The sequence below is a fragment of the Phocoena phocoena genome, chromosome 5 (assembly GCF_963924675.1).
Source record: "Phocoena phocoena chromosome 5, mPhoPho1.1, whole genome shotgun sequence".
Classification (NCBI taxonomy): Eukaryota; Metazoa; Chordata; class Mammalia; order Artiodactyla; family Phocoenidae; genus Phocoena; species Phocoena phocoena.
The window spans coordinates 87,981,976-87,992,888 of record NC_089223.1 but is presented as its reverse complement, the minus strand read 5'-3'; the positions used below and the strand labels follow the sequence as shown (position 1 = coordinate 87,992,888).

Sequence of the window (10,913 nt, the reverse complement as noted above, 5' to 3'; positions counted from 1 at the left end):
AGGTTAATTCAGGATCATCAAGGGAAGTTTGCATTTCGTTTTCAGAAGGGGGCTGGTGCTTCTCATTGCTTGTCTTCCGTCTTGGTCTGTTCAGAAGGCTGCTGTCACAAAATACTGGAGACTGGGTAGCTCATAAACAATAGAAATTTATCTCACAGTTCTGGAGACTGGGAGTCCAAGATCAGGGTGCCAGCATCGTCAGTGAGAGCCCTCTTTGGGACTCATAGCCCATACCTCTTTGCAGTGTTATCACGTGGTAGAAGGGGTGAGGGATCTCTTTCAAGCCTTTTTTAAGGCAGCAACCTCATTCATGAGGGGTCCCCCTTCATGACCTTGGGACCCCCTACCAAAGGTCTCACCTTCTAATACCATCATATTTGGGGGTTAGGATTTCAACATATGAATTTTGGGGGGAACACAAACGTTCAGACCACAGCAGCTTCTGTTTTTAGTTTCTCTCTTCACTACCCTTGACCCCCCACAGACTGAAGAAATACCCTCGCAGATCTGCTTCATTTCTGTCGTGTCCATTCATGGGAATGGGATTGATAAACTATTCTATGGGGCTCCAGAGCCAAGAAACAAAGAGAGGAAATAATAGAGGGGCAAGTTACAGTTCACTGTAAGGGCCAGGAATGTATATAGCACAGGGGCTGAAAGTTTAGGCTGAGGTAGAAAGGCCTGTTTGGAACCTCAGCTCAGCCACACTTATAAGCTGTGTGACCTGGGCAAGTCACTTCACCTCTCTGGGCCTGAGCTCTCTCATCTGTAAAAGAAGACTATCGCATTGGACTGTTGTGAAGATTAAATCAAGAGTTACTCATGAGAGGTGTATGGCATAGCGTGAAGGCCTAAGGAGCTAATGAATGGCTAAGGTCAAAAATAGCTACCTAGTCATGGATTGGACGACCTTGAAAGGTAGTGAGTGTCGTGTCACTAGAAGGATTCAAGTAAAGGCAAGGCTGCTACCTCTTCGGTTTGGAAGAAGGATTTCCGCATCCATTAAGAGGCCAGCTGAGATGAATTCTGTGATCCCAACTCTTGGGGGGAGGGGCCAAGATGAAGGAAAGACTGGTGCCCGTAAGGGCAGGCATCTGGTTCCTGCACAGAACCGGATGTGTGCCACCAGACCCGCCCACAGGACCCCATTTGGCCCCTGGAGGCTATTTTTACTCCTCTCCTCTTACAGATCTATTTTGTTAATCTTCTTATATTTGCTGTTTTGACTTCCCAGCCAGCTTGCTAATCAGTTTGCCTATTTGACTCACAGGGTTTGCGTTTGTCACTGAGACTTAAACACACACTTGTTTTGATTTCTTTTTGTAAAATTAGAAGCGTTTGATGTAATGACTCTACCTAGACGCAGCTGGTAAAGTGAGAATAATGCTCCAGTTTGCACAGTTTAAACACAATGTCGACAATAATTAGAAACGCTATCTTTAGATGTTTAGGATAAGCTTTTTCTCCGAATTGCAGTGAATTTTTCTTCCAAGTGGGGCTTTTCAGTGCGTGTATATACAGAAATACTAAAAACGTAAGAAAATAGAGCAAATCAGTGAGTGCTTTGGTCAACTTGAAAGATGGCAGGAAATTAACTGATTTTAGATCTGGCGTTTTTGACTGAATGCATAAAATCTTTACATGCTCCATATTTTTCACGACTAGCATATGATCTAAAAATTTTAGGGACGGATTGCAACTGATAAGTTGCTGCAATATGCTAAAAGCTATGCTCAGCCTAGCCTCGGCCTTCGGCGAGGGTGGGAGGAGGACAATGTAAATACTACCGGTGATTAATCACCGACATCAGGATAATTACATTTTAATTTCAGGCAACAAAAAGGATACAGTCATGACACATGATCATAGATCCACTAAATCAAGGTCTACAACTGAACAGAAGTTACTTTGTTTAAATCAAATTACAAAACAGCAGTTGATCTGCTTTTTTTTTTTTTTTTTTTTTAAGTCCGTTGTTTTAAATTTAATAGGCTATCCCTGGCCTTTGCCAAGATCCCAAAATATATTCCGGGGCTCATACAGATTCCAGAAAATCATACTTGTCAGTATTATGCAAACTTTCCCTAAGAATCCGAAAAAGAAATCCTCATTTGGTAAAGAGGTGTTAATGAAATGTAAGGCGACACACCTATATCTATCGTTTTCAATTACCTTCAGGCTGTATCAACTTGTTTGGTTTGGTTTGGTTTCTGTGAACGACTATAATATCGCGAGATGGGTCCTTCTTATTTTTCTGCTTATTCCTAATTAGATTCACTGCCTCGTTCTCTATTGCATCTGTAGAATGTACAAATTTTTCTCTGTTCAGAAAGACATCTGGAGAACAAGGAATATATTAATGCAGTGAGTTGAGGGGAATCCTTTGGCTTTTTGACATCTTAACTGAGCCATATGAAGGTACCCTCAGTATTATTAAGGAGGAAGATTGCTCCAAATGGAGGCTTCCAAAATGAAAGCAGAGGGGCAGAGATGGAAGGGACTCAGATAGAGACCTTCTTCAAAGAGAAATAAGGTATCAAGTCACAGGGCTACAGGAAACAATCCAGCCAGGAGAGAGCCACAGGTTTTAGAGGAAACCAAGAGTGGCAAAGGCATGCTGTGATTTGAAAGAGACAGGAAAGGTAACCCCAATGAGCAAGTAGCTGGTCTTCGAAATTCTTTAGAGAGAAGATTGGACGTCCATTTGGAACAATTCAGATGGTGAGCTGGGGTGCAAATGCTCCCAGAAGGAATAACACATCCCCAAATTCACTCCAACACATGAATGACTGATACTAGAACTCGTTTTTTAGAGCTTCAAGTCATGATGGTGGTGTGTGTCTGGGAGTGAGGGCACAGAAAGAGGAAAAATGATGGGAAAATGAATTTCGCTTCCTTAAGACTGCCAACTAGGAGCAGGTTCCAGCAGGGATTGAGCTGAATGCCATCGGGGGCCTCCTAACGACAGAGGCTGTTCCAGGAGAAGGAGAAAAGGGGAGGGGGAGAGGAAGGTGCAGAGGAGGCATGGAAAGAGGAGTTAGGGATGAGAAATGTCTGGTTTACAAAAACCAATCCATTTCCACAGGCCTTAATTAAAAGAATGACAAACACTCATATGTAAAAATCCACACCTAAAGGCTCCCAGGTACAGAGCGATCACAAGAAATGCAGTGTGCAAACAAGCTTTCATTAAGAGACCTGTCAGCTCGGTTTCATTTATCCAGACTGTTCAGCATTCTGCTGGCAACTGAACTGGAAAAATAATGGAAGGACAGATACACTTGAAGAGGTAAACAAAGGTGGGAACGTTTCAGCTGCAAAATAGGACAGGTAATAAAGAAGTCAGGGAATGGGAGAGATGAGATGGCATTTTTCTTAACAAACAAACAAATAACAACCACCCCTCCCTCAACGCCACACTCATCAGTAATGCAATATTCTGGCTTTTAAAAGAAAAAATGAAACAAGAACAGACATGTGGGGTTCAGAGACAATGCTATTGGTGGCCTACTCAAATCTATCCCCCGCTCTGCTACACTTCCCAAGATCTGATTTTGTTTTAGTGTTCACCCTTTTAGAGTCTACATGTCCAGGGACAAGGCTCCTCCCCAATTCAGAGGATAATCTTGATGAACCTAAGCCCATCAGAGTAATTTCATCTTCCTTGCTAAGGACTGTTTGAGACATGGACATGTAACATGGTCATATAGGCATGTGACAATTTTGACCAATGAAATGTGACAAGAACTGGGTTACCTGCTCTTAAAACACACACACACACATACACACACGCACACACACAGAAACTTCCTTCTGCCTTTGGACACAGATGTGAGAGCAGGTGATGGCTGGAGCTGTTGCAGCCATCTTGTTATCATGAGGGAGTAGATGACACCGAGGCAGGCAAAGCAGGAAGACAGAAACTCAGATCCTTGATAACTTTCTTGAATGAACCAGCCCTGCCTGGCATTCCCTACTTCTTAAGTTCTTGTTATGAAATATAATTCATTTCCTTATTGTTTAAGTTTCTTCAAGTGTGAACTGTAGCTGAGAGTACCGCAACTGATGCAGGGTTATCTGGTGGAGTAGGGCACAGAATGCAATACATTTTCACAATGACTCTTAAAAAGACAAAAGACAACCATAAGTAATTGCTGAAACTCTTTTTAATGACTGTGGAACAGAAGAACCATGTTGAGTTGGGATAGCAGAGGTGGGACAGTGTCACATGTATGTACAGGGCAATGTCAAGATGACAAATATGACAGGATCATCTCATTGGCTCCAATTCCATCTAATAACACAAGACCCACCCCCCTACACAGGCTGATTGGATACACAGAGCTTATGCTATCGCTCCCTATGACCCCCTGCCCTGAACCCCATACTCTGGGACTCATGGCAGTTTTCTTGCCCATGATGGAATGTGTAGGAGTTTATTATAAGCCCTGCTTTCCAGAAGGTGATGAATGGGCCCTAAAGACATGCACCTGGCCAATTGTGTGTCAAAACCAAGGCTTCCGTGGGGAGAGATTTTTCTTTTTATTATCATTGTATTAAATCTGGCTGTGTTTTCCTTTGGTGGCTTTGGCGTCCTATGCAGTAGTGTTAAACATTTGCAGAGAGTTTAGGCCTGGTGCAGCAGGAAAATGATTTCTGTGGCTGCTGGCCTGGGCAAGCTTTGCAGCCGCAGAAGCGACCTCCGTGGAGGGAAAGGTAAGGGGATGAGTCTGGGAAGGGGGAGAGGCTGGAGCACAGAGGGATAAATGGGGCATTAGGGCCTGACGGGCAGGGGTAGATGTCGTGTCCTGCTCACCGGGAGCCACAGTGCTCTGACTCAGGCGTGCCTGTATCCCTCTAGGTGATGAGGGTGAACTCAGGTGAGTGGGAAGAAAGCAGCTGGAGGTCCACCCAGGGTGCATTTGGCAGAGGATGGGACCCTCTGGTCTGCACCTTGCCCTCCTTCAGAGCAAGACATGCAAAGTCTGATGGATCCCACCCAGCTGGCAGAGTGATGTCAGGAGATAAATGTGGCAGGGAAGTTTTGGGGGCGGGGAGGGGGGGCGGGCGGCTGGCCACCCACGTGCATGCAGGATTCACACCTGGGATCCCAAGCCTGGTCTAAACCTCTGATTTCTAGGATGACTTGATGAATTTTCTACCTCTCCCACCTTGGGAACTTCTCTTTTCCCTGCAGGAGAGTCTCTCAAAGGAGTCATTCTGGTTCTCAGGGACGTTCTGAGCTTTGGGATCTAGTTTTAGGTCTTCCTGGAGAAATGAACTGCGTTCAGCACAAAGAAAGGTCTGTCATTTGATGAGGCTTCAAGTGCTGCAGCGCCAGATGCCGCCTAGAAAAGTTAATTTTATCCCCAAGGAAAGAAGCAGGTGGGGGTGACCACTCTCCGCTTTCCCACTCTTGGAGCTTGAACTTGGTTCCCTAGCCCCCTCCCCTCCCCATCATCACAAAGGCTGTAATGAGTTACTTTGTTTTTCCCTTTCTTTCCACTCTAGGGCCACGAGCTCTGTCTTTAAAACCCCAGCAGCCGGCAGCACAGGGGGAAGCAGCCGCAGCCTTCTGTTGGAGGAGTGATGCTAGAGGTTTCGGGTGGTGGGGGGATTGTGGGTTGGCCCCTAAGCAGCTATATCTTGCCCCAACCCTACAGGACCATAAAGCCATAAAACCCTATATGTAGCCTGGGATGAAGGGAGAGAACCAGTATTCCCAGGTTCTGGCTCTCATCTCATCTCAGAAACAAAACATCAAAACACCACTGGAGTCCCCCCCCCCATCCTCCCTGCGTATCCACGGCCCGCCCCACTCCCCCCTGTCCTGCCCTCCCCAGTCACTCCAGGTCGATTAATCCTCTAGAATTACAGGCTGGAAAATTCAGCTCTAGTAGTCAGCAGACAGGTCTCAACAGGGGCTGTGGATTTCAGACCGGAAGCCTAACCTTCTGAGCCCACTTAAGCCCCTTTCCGCCTGCCAGTCGGTGCCACTACAGACAGCGCTGCGGGCAGGATGCCAAGAACACCCACGCTGGGAGGTCCTACCGGGCCCTGACGTGATGGAGAGGAGCCGGGGGCCCTCTGGACCCATTGTGCTTAATTACACCGTACTCTACAGCCTCCTAATCATTACAAAGACCGGGATCTGATTAAAAACCCCATCCATTTCAAGCCCTTCCCATAATTCTGATCGACAACTTTAACCGCAAATAGAAAAACATCTTATCTCTAATAAAACAAGTGCTGACAGAAAGATGGATGTCGAAAACCAGCCATATGGCTGACACGATTCCGTGCCTGGCCATGTTCACAGCGTGCAGCTTCCGCAGAAAGAGACGACACTGAGAAGCTTGAGGACCCGCGTTTAATAAATCGAACTGTGCTGGCATCGTCAGGGTATTCACAGTTTGCACCAGGAGCTGTGTGTCCTTTTTCACTTGCAGACTTGGAGGTGTTTTAGGAGAAAGTGACTTCGGTGAGCTGTTCTGATGCTTAATCCTTTACCGACCCAGGTGCCTTCAATGTGTCGTCATGCCTGACCTCGTTCCCCTTCAAGTTTTCATGGTGTTCCTTCTACCTCCACTCTCGGGGGTCTCTCCCTGCCATCTTCCAGGGTGGGAGCTTCTGCTGCAGGCTGGCTGGACTCAGCAGAGTCCGGGCAAGGTTTGGGGCACGACCCCTTGGCGGCCAGGCCCGGCGGGGACGGCCCCATCTCGTCCCTCCGACTCTCCACGGGACTCTCTCTTGTGACCCCTTCTGGTTTGGCAGCTGTCTGCTCCTCTGCCAGTTTCACGATTTCCCTTCCAAGCCTGTTTACTTCTTCTTCCTCAGAAGGTAGCTGCGGTAATGAGGGATGAAAGTGCTTGCGTTGGTTCCTGTGGCTCTGATTTGCTGGGGAGCTAACGGCGGGCCTCCCAGCATCCTCCCGCACTGTCAACGCCTCGGCAGCGGCACGACTTTCATCTCGTTCTTGCTTCTGAGCCTCCCCTGAAACAGAGCAGGGACAGCATCAAACCTCTGGCTGGAAGTCAGCCCTTACTTCCCCTCTCCTCCCAACCTCGGGCCCACTGCTGCCAGGCCTCCGACACAGAAAATCCTGCTGAAGGGAACACAGGGCCCACAAAAAAGAAAACAGCCACTCTGTTGATTCCTGTGTCATTAATGGAGGGAAAGGGATCACGTGGGCCATGTCGGTAACCCCTCCTTTCCAGGCACCTGGTTATCGCCTGCTTCGCTCTCTGATGGTGGTTCCTTGTGCCCATGAAATATTTAACCTGAGGACAAAGGGTTTGTAGGTTCTGTAGCTCGGGGAAGATCTGGGGGTCTTTAGTAATGAAAAGAGGTTCTCGCTGCTCTCTGTGTGGGAAACAGAAGGAGAGTTAGGGAGGGATTGAGCACCTCCACCCCCATCTCCATCAGCACCTCATTCTTTGATGCAGACCACTTGTGCTTTCTCACTTTCAATAAAGTGCTGTATGCAAAAGCAACTTCAAGCTCCCTACCCCGCCTCTCTAAACTGTTCTTTCTAAACCTGTACAACAGAAATTCTCTAGCTGCAACTGGAGGGGGATGGGAGAGAGCATGGGGCCCTGAGAGCCAGCATCCAGCCCCCATTTTCCTATTTGCTTGCTTTGTGGTCAGGATGACCTGTTTGGCCTTCTTTTTTTTTTTTTTTTAACATCTTTATTGCAGTATACTTGTTTTACATTGTTGTGTTAGTTTCTGCTGTATAACAAAGTGAATCAGCTATACGTGTACATATATCCCCATATCCCCTCCCTCTTGCGTCTCCCTGCCACCCTCCCTATCCCACCACTCTAGGTGGTCGCAAAGCACCGAGCTGATCTCCCTGTGCTATGCAGCTGCTTCCCACTAGCTATCGATTTTACATTTGGTAGTGTATATATGTCAGTGCCATTCTCTCACTTTGTCCCAGCTTACCCTTCCCCCTCCCCGTGTCCTCAAGTCCATTCTCTACGTCTGTGCCTTTATTCCTGTCCTGCCCTTAGGTTCATCAGAACCCTTTGATTTTTTTTAGATTCCATATATATGTGTTAGCATACAGTATTGGTTTTTCTCTTTCTGACTTACTTCACTCTGTATGACAGACTCTAGGTCCATCCACCTCACTACAAATAACTCAATCTTGTCTCTTTTTATGGCTGAGTAATATTCCATTGTATGTATGTGCCACGTCTTCTTTATCCATTCATCTGTCGATGGACACTTAGGTTGCTTCCATGTTCTGGCTATTGTAAACAGAGCTTCAATGAACACTGTGGTACAGGACTCTTTTTGAATTATGGTTTTCTCAGGGTATGTGCCCAGTAGTGGGATTGCTGGGTCGTATGGTAGTTCTATTTGTAGTCTTTTAAGGAACCTCCATACTGTTCTCCATAGTGGCTGTATCAATTTACATTCCCACCAACAGTGCAAGAGGGTTCCCTTTTCTCCACACCCTCTCCAGCATTTATTGTTTGTAGATTTTTTGATGATGGCCATTCTGACTGGTGTGAGATGATACTCATTGTAGTTTTGATTTGCATTCTCTAGTGATTAGTGATGTTGAGCATCTTTTCATGTGTTTATTGGCAATCTGTATATCTTCTATGGAGAAATGTCTATTCAGGTCTTCTGCCCGTTTTTGGATTGGGTTGTTTGTTTTTTTGATATTGAGCTGCATGAGCTGCTTGTATATCTTGAAGATTAATCCTTTGTCAGTTGCTTCGTTTGCAAATATTTTCTCCCATTCTGAGGGTTGTCTTTTCATCTTGTTTATGGTTTCCTTTGCTGTGCAAAAGATTTTAAGTTTCATTAGGTCCCATTTGTTTATTTTTGTTTTTATTTCCATTTCTCTAGGTGGTGGGTCAAAAAGGATCTTGCTGTGATTTATGTCATAGAGTGTTCTGCCTATGTTTTCCTCTAAGAGTTTTATAGTATCTGGCCTTACATTTAGGTCTTTAATCCATTTTGAGTTTATTTTTGTGTATGGTGTTAGGAAGTGTTCTAATTTCATTCTTTTACATGTAGCTGTCCAGTTTTCCCAGCATCACTTATTGAAGAGGCTGTCATTTCTCCATTGTATTCTCTTGCCTCCTTTGTCAAAGATAAGGTAACCATATGTGTGTGGGTTTATCTCTGGGCTTTCTATCCTGTTCCATTGATCTGTATTTCTGCTTTTGTGCCAGTACCATACTGTCTTGATTACTGTAGCTTTGCAGTATAGTCCGAAGTCTGGGAGCCTGATTCCTCCCGCTCCATTTTTCTTTCTCAAGATTGCTTTGGCTATTTGGGGTCTTTTGTGTTTCCGTACAAATTTTGAAATTTTTTGTTCTAGTTCTGTGAAAAATGCCATTGGTAGTTTGATAGAGATTGCATTGAATACGTAGATTGCTTTGGGTAGTAGAGTCATTTTCACAATGTTGAGTCTTCCAATCCAAGAACATAGTATATCTCTCCATCTGTTTGTGTCATCTTTAATTTCTTTCATCAGTGTCTTATAGGTTTCTGCATACAGGTCTTTTGTCTCCGTAGGTAGGTTTATTCCTAGGTATTTTATTCTTTTTGTTGCAGTGGCAAATGGGAGTGTTGCCTTAATTTCTCTTTCAGATTTTTCATCATTAGTGTATAGGAATGCAAGAGATTTCTGTGCATTAATTTTGCATCCTGGTACTCTACCAAATTCACTGATTAGCACTAGTAGTTTTCTGGTAGCATGGCCTTCTTTTTTTCAGATACAAAATGAGGGGCAGGACTCTCTGATGGCCCTTCCGGACCTAACAAGCAAAAGAGGCTCTGCATGCCTGGGAAGCACTTGGGGAGTTAGTTCTTGGCACCCAGACATGTGTGTTCAACACTAGACCCTGTGGTTCTCAGAAGTCAAGGCAGACCTTGACTGCTGTCCCCACACTCCAAGCCTCTAGTTCTGATACAGATTTGCTTCTCACATTCAAAAGAAGCCGTTTTCCTTCTCTTAAGTCCTTTTAATGACCATAGAAATTTCCCAGGGACAGACATTCGACCAAATCTTGTATATACTCTAAAGCCTGTATTTAGTCATGGACCACTATGTATTACTCTCCTAATAGCTCATTGACTTCAGTAAGTATTGTACCTGAAAATGAGACCATTACTTGAGCTTAAATGAAATTCATAAATATATAAATGAGTGACTAAAGCAAGCCTTGATTTTTAAAAAAGTAACTCTTCAGATCTGTTCAGCCAGGATAACGCACATTAGTTCCTAATAGGTTCCTGTGCTCCCCAGCTCCTCCTGCTGTAATGCAACTATCAGGAGAGGAACCTTCCCTAAGGCTTTGCTACTAAAAGTGGGGTCCGTGGACCAGCAGCAGTGGCATCACCTGGCAGTTTGTTAGACATGCAGTATCCTATCCCAGACCTACTGGTTCAGAATCTGCATTTTAGTAAGATCGCAGGCGATGTGGCTGCACGTGACAGTGTGAGAAACACTAGAGCTGAAACACAAATATGACTATGCCTTTCCCCAGCTCCCAAACCTCCAAAGGCCGCCACCACCCTGAGAACAAAGCCCTAGCTTCTCCTGACATTCAAGACCTTCAGTGACCCAACATCCATTTACCTGCCATGCCAACTCTTCTCCTCGTGTCCTTATACTCCAGCCAGACCGAACCCTTCATGGCACCCAGCCCTGCCCTCTGCGTCTTTGCTTACATGGTTGATGCCTCCGTGACCATCATTCCTTGATGCGTCAAGATGACCAGCTTCAAGAGTGAGCCCCACCTCCACCTCCGCCGTGAAGCCTGTTTGATTAAATCCTTCCACTGCCCTAATCCCCACAAGGTTGTGTCTGAACCTCCAAGGGAACTTCATACTTTTAACTTTTTTAACCCTTAAATTGTTACTTATGTATAATTAGCTTATAAAAC

The 10,913-nt window shown here is 45.4% G+C and overlaps 1 protein-coding gene across 1 annotated transcript in view; it reads right to left on the bottom strand.

Annotated features, from left to right (window-relative positions):
• Positions 1 to 6,187: 6,187 nt before the first annotated feature.
• Positions 6,188 to 10,913, bottom strand: part of CCDC149 (coiled-coil domain containing 149) — a 97,120-nt gene continuing 92,394 nt past the window's right edge. The window contains exon 12 of the mRNA XM_065877810.1: positions 6,188 to 6,993. Coding sequence (XP_065733882.1) covers positions 6,566 to 6,993 — 428 coding nt within the window. The 3' untranslated portion in view covers positions 6,188 to 6,565. The remainder of the gene's footprint in view (positions 6,994 to 10,913) is intronic.